Source organism: Cervus canadensis, chromosome 9, assembly GCF_019320065.1.
Source record: "Cervus canadensis isolate Bull #8, Minnesota chromosome 9, ASM1932006v1, whole genome shotgun sequence".
Classification (NCBI taxonomy): Eukaryota; Metazoa; Chordata; class Mammalia; order Artiodactyla; family Cervidae; genus Cervus; species Cervus canadensis.
The window spans coordinates 46,499,650-46,514,889 of NC_057394.1; the positions used below are offsets into that span (position 1 = coordinate 46,499,650).

The window sequence follows — 15,240 nt, forward strand, 5'->3', positions numbered from 1 at the left end:
ATTTTTGTTTTGCTTTTTTTCTTCCACAGAAGATATGATTGATGGCTCAGAATTATTTGTAATCCATAGACCATCAGGGACAAATACCCATCATACGTGCTAACACTAGTTCAAATAACTTCTTATCTCTTCACTGCTTCTAAAGAGTTTTAATGCTTTTCTTTATACTACAAACATTACACAAAAAGCTAAATAAATAAAATGAAACTGCAGAGTTTGACACAAGGTCCATTGAGACAGATCATACCACTTTTTAGGTGCAAATTAGTGAACTTCAGAAGGACTTTCAAAAAATCTCATTGTACCATAATAGTATGTCCTGGAGAAATTATACAGGTTGTTTCTTGCTGCCTCTACCTCTCTATCTGCATATCTTTCTTTGACTTGAAATAACATGATTTGTCCTGTAAAAGCTTGAGATTACCAGCTTTCACTCTTACTGGATAATTATGATCTTGTGCGTGCTTGTTTAGCAATACACAAGGGAAGTTTAAAGTGTGTGTGTGCATGTTCAAACTTTTATGACTCAAGTACCCACTGTTTGAACTTATATAATCTAATGTGAGTGTGTATGAGTGTTAATCGCTCAATTGTGTCCAACTCTTTGGGACTCCTTGAACTGTAACTGGTCAGGTTCCTCCAGAATTACCTTACCTGGAGTTTTCTAGGTAAGAATATTGGAGTGGGTTGCCATTTTGTTCTCCAAGGGATCTTCCCAACCCAGGGACTGAACCCAAGTCTCCTGCATTGCAGACAGATTCTTTACTGTCTGAGCTACCAGGGAAGCCTAATAATAAATATAATATAATATACATTTAGGGAGTGCTTTTTGAAAAATACAACATTCTTGAAGAAAATATGGCCTATTTTTTGCTTTATAACTTTTATTTTGTACTGAGAACTACTAACGGAAGGGAATGCTAGGGAAATGCTCATTACCTCTTTTTGTTACTTCTGTTAAAATTACCTGAGAAAAATTCCTGAAAGCTAAACACCAAATTAGACTATTTATATTAACTACACTGACAGATCTGATACATACTTTTTAATGATTTTTTGTTATCCAAAGAAGGATCACTTATGGTAAAAGACCACATACTATATCAGTGAGTTCTGTAATTTTACTTAACCACAGTGATAACTTAGTGGAGTTTCTAATTAAAGTGCTATGACTATCATGTATGCAGATTCCATAAATATGATAAGGGTAACTGCCTGCGTCACATGGATTTGTTTATACTACAAGACTAAATTGGAAAGGCCTCTTGCTGAGTTGTTTCTTCTCTATTTCTGTACATATAATTTATAGATGCAAGAATTCTGCTTGTAGATTAAGGAGCAGTTGCTCCTGTTTACTCTAGTCATTTTATATTTTGTATGCTCAGATAAAGCACTGCACTCCTACTGGGCAACATTTAACTGTAAGAAATAGGTTGAGGGTGTTTCTGATAGTAGGAACCAAATAAGAATATGAGGAGCAAAATAACCAACAATGCCAACAATTCTTAATCCTCTCTGCTTGCTTTGGACCCTAGAGGGAATTTAAGAGTAGGGTGATGCCACCAAACCAATAGGGTGATACCACCAAACCAAGGAGGAAAGTTGATTCTAACCCTATTCCCTTTCTCTGACGTCCCACAGGGGAAAATGATTAAGGGAGGAAATGCCTCTCTTATGTTTGGTTCTGATATTTAAATTCAAGCACCAAAGTTATACCCCAAAACAGTACAAAGAATTTAGTTTTCTCTCAAGTTCTTTAAAGCTATCAGTTGTTCTTGAATGTGAAGAGAAATGCTACCTAACTTTCTCACAGATCATACTGAGATCAAAAGGAAATAAAAATAAATGTATATTAAAAATTTCATCATGCGTCATTACACACATCTTCCAGACATATGAAGTCCTATGAGGTATTCAAAGCACTTTACTTACAAAGTACAAAAAGCCTAAGTTTTTAATTTAAGGAAGTCATTTCACAGTAAGACATTTACAAAGTCAAGGAAGCAGGCTAAGTTTAAGTTACTGTGAGATTCTCCACACATATAGAAACTGAAACAAGCTTCCTACACTATTATGCAGTTGAGTACTGAAATTAGAACAAAAGCCCACAACTCTGTCCTGAAATGAAGCAGTCGCTTAGCAGCAGGTATCAAACTGGTTAACAGGAAGATGAATATAGTATAGATGAGCATTCCCTGTTTCCCCTGAAAATGCTATTCAACTTTATATGGACAGGTATCATCTGCACCCTAGTCTTGTTTTATATAGCATAGATACCACTAGGAATCAAAAATTTTGTTTTAAAGATCCTGATAACTTTACATCCATCACCTAGGTCAGTGAAGTTATTATGCAAATACATCTTTCTCCAACATAAACTTAGCCTTCTTATTTGTCTCCAAATATTTTGAAATGTAAACATTAAAAAGAAAAGAAGGAAATACTGACAACTAGTTCATTGGTACCATGTTTCATTCGGCTATTTCATGCACTGACGTTGCTAAAGTCTGCATAGTTTGCAAGATATGAATGAAATCAAATTATAAAATAGGTAACACAGGTGCTGGTTGAAAGCATGCTCAGAACTATTAAGGAATAACTTAATAAAATTCTACTTTTTAGGAAACTGTGTGATACAGTTTTTGTCTTGTTCACCATCATATTCTTAGCAGGTATTAATAGGATGGCGTCTAGCAGATAGTACCTGAACTTCAATAATATAATAACCAGCTATTCTACCAGCTTAAGTGAGTTTATACAGACATAGCCATGAGAATTACAATTCAAGTTATGCGAACTATGGTGGCTCATAGGCAAATCCAGAGAACAAGGAAAGGGAGAGGTGTTTCAGGAAAAGGGCAGAATTGGGAGGAACTGTAATAATGAGAGTCTATTGGAAGAAGCTGTGAATCCAAAGTATGAAAGTTCTCATTGGTTGGGCTGCTATCCTCTCTGTTTGGCTGGGCTATTCAAGAGACAGAGACGTTTTGTTTCTTTCTTTTTCTTTTTTTTTAATTTCTTTTTTTTTTGTTGTTGGAGGCTAATTACTTTACAATATTGTAGTGGTTTTTGCCATACATTGACATGAATCAGCCATGGATTTACATGTGTTCCCCATCCCGATCCCCCCTCCCGTCTCCCTCCCCATCCCATCCCTCTGGTACTTTCCAGTGCACTAGAGAAGTTTTCAACTTCCCAGATAGTAAAGTAGGAGACAACTTCTAGTGGGAGATGTCGACAGGGGTCACTTTGGAGTAATTGACTATGAATGTGACAGCCCCTCCTACAGGCCTGCCCTACTTTCAGTTTTAGTTGAGGTTTCTTTAATGAATTATACAAATAGGTTCGCAAAAATTATTTATGAAGGGATAAATGAATAGTCCTTTTTGTTGGAAATCAAATGAAACCTACATAAGTTCCTATTGAAACCTACAGAGACAAATCCCTTTACCTCACTTACTCATTTGAAATAAATGTAACAAATTCAAAGAGACTAGAAAATCCCTAGATGATTTCCAGCTTTAAAAAAGTACACACATTCTGCAATAGTAGAAACTTTTTAGCATAAGTGTTTCCAATCAAAAGGATAGGAGATTAACTCAATTTACCAGTAACAAATAATAAAATAACTCATTAGAAATTAATTATGTACTCAGAATTATTTCATTTATCACCAGTTGAAAAGTTCTGTATTAATTCTGTCCTGCGAAACTATTTCTTAGAGTCTTAGTTTCTTGATGAGAGTGCTCAAACATGAATGGGGAAGAACATATGTATAGTAATATTAGTTTCTAGTCAAGCCTGAGAGTGTTGAGTAATAGCAAATTAAACTGTAACCACAAATTGCTTTCTGGGTTGCATTTAATTTACCCTCCAAACCTCTATGAGTTTTACTTGACTCAGGATTTTATTAAGAGGAAGAGTACTCATTGATTTTAGATGGCAAGAAGCTATTGAGGAACTTGCTATTGAATTGAATCAGTGGTTTTAGCTGAACGTGTGTTATTTTGTCATTTAAAAATTCTTCTTTAGATAGCTTGCAACCTAAGATTATACTCTTAACTATTACTTTTTTTATTACTTTTAAATTTTAAATGGAAATATATTCTCTTAAAAATAAGAAAGGACAAAATGTTTCTAATTAATGTTTACAAGAAATATTTCAATTCAAACGCAGTTTACAATCTCCAGAGTTTTTTTAACCATTTTTGGTATGATTTTCTTTGCTACTTGAGACAAAATATATATGAAAATATTATTTCAAATAAAAAAGCTCCAGGAGTTGGTGATGGACAGGGAAGCCTGGCATGCAGCAGTCCATTGGGGTAGCAACGAATTGGATACAACTGAGCGACTGAACTTAACTAAACATGTGATAGCTTTAGTATAGTCAAAATAATAAAAATTTTAAATATCATAACTCCATAACCAAACAATACCAATTTAAATACTTAATGTATGCAATCATATATTAGCTTACACATATTCACACCTCAAGACACATTAGGTGGTGGTCTAGTTGCTAAATTTTGTCTGACTTTTGCAACTCCACAGACTGTAGACCATCAGGCTTCTTTGTCCATGGGATTTCCCAGGCAAGAATACTGGAGTGGATTGTCATTCCCTTCTCCAGGAGATCTTCCCCAACCCATGGACTGAACCTGAGTCTCCTGCATTGCAGAAGGTCTCCTGTATTTCAGGTGGACTCCTACTGAGTCACCAGGGAAGCACAAATGGTATAATCCAAGGCATTAAAAAAAAAATCAATTCAACTCAGTAAAATTTTTGCTAACCTGATTTTTACAGTTAACAATAGACTATCAGTTCAGTTCAGTCACTCAGTCGTGTCTGACTCTTTGTGACCCTGTGGACTGCAGCATGCCAGGCTTCCTTGTCCATCACCAGCTCTGGAGCTGGTGATGCCATCCAACCATCTCATCCTCTGTCGTCCCCTTCTCCTTCCACCTTTCATCTTTCCCAGCATCAGGATCTTTCCAAATGAGTCAGTTCTTTGCATCAGTTGGCCGAATTATTGGAGTTTCAGCTTCAGCATCAGTCCTTCCAATGAATATTCAGGACTGATTTCCTTTAGGATGGACTGGCTTGATTGGAACTCTCAAGAGTCTTCTCCAACACTACAGTTCAAAAGTATCAATTCTTCAGTGCTCAGCTTTCTTTATGGTCCAACTCTCACATCCATACATGACTACTGGAAAAACCATAGCTTTGACTAGATAGACTGGGCTTTTGTTAGCAAAATAATGTCTCTGCTTTTTAATATGCTGTCTAGGTTGGTCATAACTTTTCTTCCAAGGAGCAAGCATCTTTTAATCATGGCTGCAGTCACCATCTGCAGTGATTTTGGAGCCCCCCCCCCAAATATAAGCTCTCTCACTGTTTCCATTATTTCCCCATCTATTTGCCATGAAGTGATGGGACTGAATGCCATGATCTTAGTTTTCTGAATGTTGAGTTTTAAGCCAACACTAACAAAATTTTAAATATTGTGAATGATTTGGTTATATGCTATCATATAATTAAGTTACTTACTACACATTTCACCTTTTTCTACCATTTTGCTGTTAACAAAGGCACAAAGTACCTTCCTAGCAAATCTTTGTGCATGAGAATCTCTCTAAATTAATGGGACTTGGACTGTAGGCTTGAATGTGAGTCATTTATTGGTGAATAATGTCCTGTACCAGTAAGACACATAACAGAAGCATTAAAGCAATGATTAGTATTCTTAGGTGACTCATTCTCTCAGTGAATCTTAAAAAACAGCGCCCAACACAGAAACATGTGTATCTTCCCAGGGCATCTTAAATTTCTGCTCTCCTTCACACTAACCTATAAGAAAAAGTATTGTAAAAGTACTTGGTGATGTTTCTCAAATCTAACCAGTGTGATACCTTCCAACCTGCAAGATCCAGGACATTTCTGTATTTGTATGGATGGCCCTTTATTCTGGCATAGAGTACAGGGTCTCTGATGGAAGCTTAAAGTGGTCAGAAACCATACCAGCAGTCCAGAGATAAAATAACAATGATCAGCCTCAGTAATTATTGTTCCCATCTTACTTTTTCTCTAGCCAGCCTGGGACCTGGAGCTAACTTTGTCAGTGATAAATTAGGTACATAAATGTGACACTCAAACCATCAACCAGACTTAGCAAAAATAATAATAATGTTTCCCATGAGAGAAAATGGAAATGGTAAGAAATAGATTCAGGAAAGCAAAATATAAGTGTCCAAGCTTTGGAAAGTCTGAAGTAGTCTCATGATAGCATGTGTGTCCCAATTCAGTCAGGCAGGGTTTGACTATATTTATAACCCAAATTGGGGCACATTTCCATGGCGATAACCCAAAATCAAAATTCCCAGAGGCTACAAGTAAAAAGTTCTTTCTTTCTTTCTTTAAATATACAAACAATTACAAGTTTCTTGAAAGAACAGTGGGAAAACTTTCTTTGCAAAAAAACCCTGTGTTCTAAACTGTTGATCTTCATTGTTCACTCTTATCCCAGAGCAGCTTCCACTCAAAAAGATTCTGGGCTGACATACCTATAGGCACAATGAGAGGCATGCCAAGACTGCAGTTCTCTTCCCAAAGAACAACACTTTTTCGTGGGTGAAAGTATTACATCTCTATAATTGCTAAACATTGATACCCCAGAGATTAAAAGAGAATGTGTAGATATGAATTTCAAGAATTGGGGCTTCCCTTGTGGCTCAGCTGGTAAAGAATCCACCTGCAATGTGGGAGACCTGGGTTCGATCTCTGGGTTGGGAAGATCCCCTGGAGAAGGGAAAGGCTATTCATTCCAGTATTCTGGCCTGGAGAATTCCATGGACAGTCCATGGGGTCGCAAAGAGTCGGACACGACTGAGCGACTTTCACTTTCACAGCTACCTTTTATTGAGTACCTACCATGTGTCATGTATTATATAACAAGAACACTTCTTATTTTATCTATTTGTACCTTACAATATCCACTGCTGAAGGCACTGCTCCATCCTTTTTACAAGGCCAAGAACTCCTTCAAAGAAATGGTGTCATTGCCCAGGACCAGGCTCTACAAGGCAAACACTCCCAGGCAGGAGGTCTGGTTCTGACTCCTTATCTGGTGCCCTTGGGCAAAACCGGAATAAGTACTGTAGTCTTTCATGACACCTATAACTCCTGTTTCTTATTGCAGAATGTATCCTAATTTTCCTTCATTTTAGTTTATTCAAACATTCTCCTTTTATCTACCTTGATAAGCCAAACATTATTTCACTTGCATCAATCATTATGATGATAAGTTTAAGATTGATTTGCTTGATCAATTTGCTTCCTGATATCATATCCATGTTGCAATTCTTAGTCCATATGCATCACCACCCCTACCTCCCATTAGACTGATAAATTGTGCACAATTTTGCCAATTAAGACTTAAACATCTTTGAGTCAAATTAATTAGGAAATATTTCCGTAAGCCGCAGTAGTTTAAACATTATATTACTCTAATTTACAGGGTCTTAGTGCAAATAAATTACACTAGATTTATATCTCTTATTCTCACTTATAAAGTGGTAAAGAAATATCATAGTAGAGTGTGTATCAGATGGAATTTAGTATGTTGTATTTGAAATAGTTTAAAAAACATATTTTCCTTTTTATTCTCAGTGTAATTATAGTACCAGTCTCTATACGAGTAGGTGCTCAATAAATACCAGCTCTACTGACTTCACTGTGAGAACTGATGGATTTAGATACAGCTGATGTTGTGGACTAGGGCATTTCCTAGGGGGGGAAAAAAAAACTATAGTAATTAAAGCAACATTATGCTTAGAAGAATATCACAGGTATTAATTTTCCTTTTTCCTTCATCTATGAAACAAATATTTTATAATAGCTTATGTGTGTCTTCCCAAAATGCTTTATGAAGGTTACAGAATCAATCAAATTGTTCCATTGTCTTTTGAGTTTTGACTTCTTTTCAGTTCTCTGAGCTATCACTAAGAGGGAGTCATTCAGAGGCACATCAAAGATACTTTAATTACTCAAACTATGGAAATTTTAGCAGCCTGTCACTTTAAAAGCAATATTTGACAATTATGTATTGTGTGCAGATGTTCACTGTCCTTAGTACTGTGTTTATTACAAAAGGATTCACTTAATATGCTCCTGGAGAAGGAAATGGCAACCCACTCCAATATTCTTGCCTAAATAATCCCATGGACAGAGGAGCCTGGGAGACTATAGTCCATCACACCACAAATTATAGGACACAATTGAGCACACATGCACAGGTACGTAATGAATTAAGTGAATACTGCAACAGAAATGGAAGATGTTGGCGTTATTGCTTTTCCCTCAAGAGTTAAGTTCACGTGGGAGAACAAACACTCTAATAAATAAAATCAGTAGCATAGTCTTCCCTATAAAAGTAGAAATGCATTTCAGATATTAATTAGATATTAAAATTCAAATTTTGCTTAATATAGTGTAGCACTGTCTAGGCACATTTCAAAATCTACTGAGGAAGGAACAATGGTAGGGAGATAGTTGCGCTTGAAGCTTAAGTGTCCTACGATAGACTCAATTAGGACCATTTATGATTATAGTTTATGTGATGGTAACATCAGTTCATTAAAAATGTACTAAACTCTTAAATCATTTCACACAGGTGATTGAACAACAATACAGTGGTGTCAGCTCTTCTCAATTATGACTCTCAGCTGGATTTGAACTAGTGACTCACAGGAAATAGGCCATGTTCTATTGTCAGTCTATAAAAACTACATTTATTGAGTAGCAGTATTTCTACCTATAATATTTTGTCTCTAAATTTATTCATTTTCTTTGAAATGGATGCAATTTATAAGTTGTCTCTTAAAAAGCACAAATTTTGAGTATGACAAAATGATTATGCCATACATCTCCATATTATTTATTTATATAAATAATTATTTATATATTCATAATGTTATTAAATCTGAGCAAAATTAGTCATATGTAATGTGATATTGAAAGGTTTTTTTGGTTATCAAAGTAGAGTGAAAATTAGGTTTAGTCAGAGGTAAAGCATAAATTTACTACTCTCACATAATTCTGTCAGGCATAAAACTCCACCCCACACAGCTATAGATAGTCTCCTATCTCATACATTGCAGCAGCTAGAAGAACATACACCAAGAGAACTAAGCAGTGATATCTGCTGAAAGGCACAATTTTATCTTACTAAAACACTAAAATTTATTAAAGTAACTTTGGCAAATAGATGCCAAAGTAATAATCCAAACACCTTTCAATAGGGATATTCTATAACCAATGACTGGTGGAAAAATCAAGGCCAGTGGACAATAATGACTTCACTGCAAAAGCTACCTTTAAACCCTCAAATAAACACAATACTTGGTTATCCACAAGAAATGGAATGCCGTATTGCATTGTCTATGTATTTATTCAGATCTATGGAACAAACATTTGTGTATTCTACTTATTTAACTTTTGTATAGCCTTGACCACTAGCATTATATTCGTATATAATTTCAATGGTTTACCATCAGCTTTTTTTTTCTTCTCTTAAATTATACGAAATTGAAATTCTTTCTTGTATTTTGCAAGTTGGATATGTCATAGTAAGTGATAAATAATAGATGCTTGTTCCCAGATGTGTTCCAAGTATTTTTGACTTTGCCTGGGCATTGTGCTGTGTATTAAAGTTGCTTGCTTTGCGTTCCAGCCTGCGTCCTTCAGGAAGGATGTTAATGGCGTGTCCTGTGGTCTTCTTTGTAGTCGCAGCGCCGGGTTACCTTTCACCTCCCCGACGGCTCCCAGGAAAGCTGCAGTGATAGTGGTCTAGGAGACCACGAGCCGGTGGGTAGTGGAGCCCTGATCTCACACCCTCTTCCTCTGGTTCAGCCGCAGGACGAATTCTACGACCAGGCCTCTCCGGACAAGAGGACCGAAGCCGACGGCAACTCTGACCCCAACTCTGGTGAGTCCCCTTGAAAACTTTGCTTGCAGATTTTCTGGTTTTCTGCTGTGCCCTTGAATTTTAACAATAGTCCTGGAGAGCAAGTAAATGGACATTCAGTCATTTTTTGCTGCCTTTATTGTTGTTTTAATATTTTTTGAAATAGATCTAACGTGCTTGACGTATCGGCTGCTTGACATATCGACATTTCTATGGTGCATCTTTAGTTTATGAATCATGAAAAATAAAAGAAAAATGCTGCAGATATGATTGCAAGAAGCCATTTTTGTGCATGACATCTACATGTCAAAGATATTAAAATAGGAAGACTTTTTTACAGTTTAGAATTGATACAACATAGTTAAGTGGACATAGTCAATGATGGAAAAGAAAAAAGTGTCCTGTGGAATTCTGTTTAATAAGGACTTTATATGGTGACTGAAACATGTATGAAGAGGAGTGATAGTGATGTGAGGGTTTTATTTTTTATTTTTTACCTATTTTAATTTTGGATGATTTTTTAGTCAGTACACTGAAAGAGTGAAATGAGTGGGATGGGATTGGCAAAATCTTTTATTCTGCACAGACTTACACCCCGTGTTAGAAATCATTGTTCATTCCAGGTAAGCCCTGTGAGGGTACTTCTTCTTCAGCCTTTGAAAACCATCGGGGGCAAATGCTATACCTTTTTGGTCATGCTAGTTTTTTATTTCTCTCTAAAAATCACTACCTAGTTCACTTTAATTGAAAAAATTAGAAGTCTAATTTAATAATTGTTATGTCTAGCTCAAAGTAACAACCATGATTTCTGTTTGATTTGAATTGAAAATTTTTTCTTACTCAATCTTGGCCTGCTTCTAAATTGTCTATAGTGCAAATGGGGTTAGGGTAACTTTTCCATAATATTCTAGCTACTCTTCTGATTTCTTTAAATGTTACAGTGACTCTGGCAATTCTATGGTTGAAGTAGAAATACCAAGAGGAGGTAAAAAGCATGAAAGGGCTTTCTTAACTAATCCTATTGTGTTAACCCAGCATTAGTGTTCTCCGCCTACTAGAAATTTAAACTGATTCCTTGATTCCAGGGAAGTGATGGGTATCTTTTGTACATATACCCCCTTCTAAAGTGTGCCCTAGTCTCTGCAGGTTTTTCTGGTAGGTAGTTCTCTTCTCATTGGCATATACAATTACAATTGCATCTTCTTTCTGCTTAAGTTTTTCTTAGCCCATCTTTTAGGAAAATCTAAATTCCAAACCAGCTCTGGTCCTCAGTCTTTCCTGCCCTGTATCTCGGTCTAATAAGGAAAACATAAGTGCATTTTTGACTTCACATATCCAGAAGGTCAGGGATCCTCAAAGAGGCAACCAGTCCTCTCACAGCATTTGGGGGACCTGATTAAATATTCTCCTTAGATCTCTTGGTTCTGATTAGTCTAAGGACCATTAACCTAAGTGGTTCCATGGACTCAGCTTTTCCTGGACTATGTAAAGAGGTTGGATATGTAGGACAGTTCTTTCTCAAATGATTTCCTACTCTGAAACTTCCTCTTCTCCAATTTTAAAGCATCTTTTATTGCTATTAAGGCAAAGGTCCTGAAACTGGTTCTTGACCACCTCTTCTGCATGTGGCAGTGATTGACTCCTCTGGTCTTTGGGCCTCCTCCAAAACTGAGACAGGAAAAAATCCATTTTAAGCATACTGACACAAATAGGACTTGTCTATATAGTTCACCAGTTATTTTTACAGAAGTAAAGTTTTTAAAAATGTATACAGCAATATAGTTAAACTAAGCTGCCCTAGGCCAGGACTTTATCCAATATGTTTATTTTCTTAAACCTGGGAAATAGCATTGGCTGAGCTACCAAATGGGAGAAGATATGAGAGATTCTAAAGCTTGAGGTGGTAGGGGGAAATCCTTTCTGGTTTGCTCAAGAATTCTTCAGAGTTTTTAACCAATCCGGTCACATGGGAAAAAAAAAGACTGTAGGGAAGACACACCCTTGCATACTCTAACATTCAACTCAACACAGTTACTTCACTCAGGAGAATCATGGTCAGTGAAAACCAGACCAGTGCTCCTTGATGGAGAATACATCTGTATTCGCCACTGAGAAGAAGGTGTCAGATAGGGGAAGAGGAGGCACTCAGAGGGCCCCGGGTGGCTAACACTTCTTTCCAGATCTCCTGCCTTGCAGGTGGATTCTTTACTAGCTGAATTACCAGGGAAGCACTTTGGCATTTACAGGGACTTTAATTTTAATCTCATTTGTAAATGTCTGGAGAAGAATTCGTTAGACCAGTCTAGAAACATTAAGAGATTCATAACTAAACAGTGATTCATATTGGGATAGCATTGTGATATATTATATAAAATCTGCGGTCATGGTTTTGTAATTAACTTTGAAAAATTTGTGGCATGAGATACAGGATAATTGAAGCAATAATCTTCACCGGTATTAATCTTGCTATGTAGATATAAATTGTTTCCTTTTTCTTCAGTGTCATTTTCTGTCTGCCTCTTGAAGAGTCTTCTCTTCAAGAAGGGCTTCCCTCAAAACTCAGTTGGTAAAGAATCTGCCTGCAATGCAGGAGACCCCGGTTTGATCCCTAGGTTGGGAAGATCCCCTGGAGAAGGGAAAGGCTACCCATTCCAGTATTCTGGCCTGGAGAATTCTGTGGACTGCATAGTCCATGGGGTTGCAAAGAGTCAGACATGACTGAGTGACTTTCACTTTCACAAGAGTAATAATTTTATAGTGATCATGCAATATCCATATGAATTTGTATTATCTATAGTTATTATTATAGATTCTTAGTTTTTCAAATATAATGATTCTGAATAAAAGTAATTAAAATTTAGTACAATTTCATGGTAAATTTCTCATTATAGACTTTTTTTTAAAGAAAATACAAATGGTATCATGTGGAGGAGTTTTTGGAAACCTAAGGTTTAATATATCTTTGTTGTAATTTAGTCACTATCGTGTCTGACTCTTTGGTGACCCCATGGACTGTAGCCCTCCAGGCTCCTCTGTCCATGGGATTTCCCAGGCAAGAATACTGAAATGGGTTGCCATTTCCTTCTCCAAGTGATCTTCCCAACCCAGGAATCAAACCCCTGTCTCCTATTTAGAAGGTAGATTCTTTACCACTGAGCCACTTGGAAAGTCCATTTAATATACATTTAGGCTTTTATATAAACCTCTAGCAACCAAATAGATGATGTCTCTATGTTTTATACACTTCTGAATCCTAGAGCATACTTAGCCGACTGGCCCACAAGGGCACACACACATGCAGTATTTCTTGCACTAAGTTTTGTCAGCTTTTCTGCATAAAAAGATTCATCTTACTTGCAAATAGCAGAATAAATCATATTTCCTTAAAAAGTTAACTTATTAATGTGATCATGCACTCCACATAAAATTCAATAAAACCACTAATTTATGAAAATAGTAAGGTGATTTTCAATCGAAGATTTTAATTTTTAGCACATATAACTAGAGTTATGAAAGAATTTCACTAAGTTAAAAAGAAACCAAAACAACTATGTGATCAGATCAGAAGCAGCTTATTATCACTAATTCAGAATTAAGTCCCATTGAGAAACATGAATAGAGTTATATTTTTTATCTAGTGTTTCTTTTAAATGCTAATTTAAAGGATCTTCTTCTATTTAATCACATACAAAATTTCAAGTTGTGTTTATGTTTTTAAAGCCCTGTCTGTCATATGCTTCCACTTCTACCTGGCTTGTGTATTAATAAACTGGTGGATTTCTCACTAAGAATACTTTTGATGGTTGGTGATATTAATGGGTAATATTTATTGAGGTCTACTTATGAATCAGGAATAATAGTAAATGTTTTAATGTGTTATTTATGATTCTACACCAATATTGCAAGTTAGAAAGTATTATGAAAGTGTTAGTCACTCAGCCGTGTCTGACTCTTTGTGCCAGGTTCCTCTGTCCATGAATTTCCCAGGCAAGAGTACTAGAGTGGGTAGCCATTCCCTTATCCAGAGGATTTTCCCGACCCAGGGATGCAATCCAGGTCTCCTTCATTGCAGGCAGATTCTTTACCATCTGAACTACAACTGAATTTCAAAAAAATTTTTCTAAAACTACTTTGCAATTAGATTGGGAAACAATGGAAACAGCGACAGACTTTATTTTCTTGGACTCAAAAATCACTGCAGATGGTGAATGCAGCCATGAAATTAAAAGACGCTTGCTCCTTGGAAGAAAAACTATGACAAACCTACACAACACATTAAAAAGTGGAGACACTGTTTTGCCGACAAAGGTTCGTATAGTCAAAGCTATGGTTTTTCCATTAGTCATGTATGGGTGTGAGAGTCAGACCAAAAAGAAGGCTGAGTGCTGAAGAATTGATGCTTTTGAACTGTCATGTTGGAGAAGACTCTTTAGAGTCCTTTGGACAGCAAGGAGATCAAACCAGTCAATCCTAAAAGAGATCAATCCTGAATATTCATTGAAAGGACTGATGCTGAAGCTGAAGCTCCAATACTCTGGCCACCTGATGTGAAGAGCTGACTCATTGGGAAAGACCCCGATGGTGGGAAAGACAGAAGGCAGGAGGAGAAGGAGACGACAGAGGACAAGATGGTTTGATGGCATCACCAGCTCAATAAACATGAATTTGAGCAAGCTCCAGGAGATGGTGAAGAACAGGGAAGTCTGGCATACTGCAGTCCATGGGGTGGCAAAGAGTCGGACATGACTGAGTGACTGAACAACAAAAAAGTTTGCAAATTTACCTGACTTCTCAGGTTATGCTTTTATTATTCAGAGACACCACCTGCAATATGCACGTTAAGACAGTGTGTAACACAATATAGTCATTACTGACATTGAGTTTTAAATTTGGAGGCATGGATCTCATTTTTTAAGAAGTTTGAGAAATGAAGAATATGAATTCTAAGATGTACAACTTGTGAAAGAACTACTGTGTCAAGGACTATTTGGCATTGCTAATGAAAATTTAAATCTTAATAGGACCCAACAGATCATACAGTATAAATTATTCTATACAGAGGAATAAAAAGGGAAGTGATTGGCTTAAGTTGCATAGCTTGTGAGTCAAGACTAGAACTCATATGTGCAGACTGTTATTTAGTGCTCTTTTCATTGAGACGATTTTTCTTTATCATTGTCCTTAAACCTTTACCTTAAAGAGAATCTGTGTGATTAGTTATTAGCAACTGTTTTTCCCATCAATCACTAAAGACTTTTTGCTCACCTTCCTATTCT

The 15,240-nt window shown here is 36.4% G+C and overlaps 1 protein-coding gene across 7 annotated transcripts in view; it reads left to right on the forward strand.

The window, feature by feature from the left end:
* The window catches only part of PCDH9 (protocadherin 9), a 1,108,845-nt gene that overhangs the window by 711,890 nt on the left and 381,715 nt on the right, over positions 1–15,240 (forward strand). For 4 of the 7 annotated variants that reach the window (XM_043477930.1, XM_043477927.1, XM_043477931.1 and 1 more), the window contains one exon: positions 9,784–9,985. In XM_043477930.1, coding sequence (XP_043333865.1) covers positions 9,784–9,985 — 202 coding nt within the window. The remainder of the gene's footprint in view (positions 1–9,783; positions 9,986–15,240) is intronic. The other 3 variants (XM_043477933.1, XM_043477934.1, XM_043477932.1) reach the window with 1 other exon arrangement.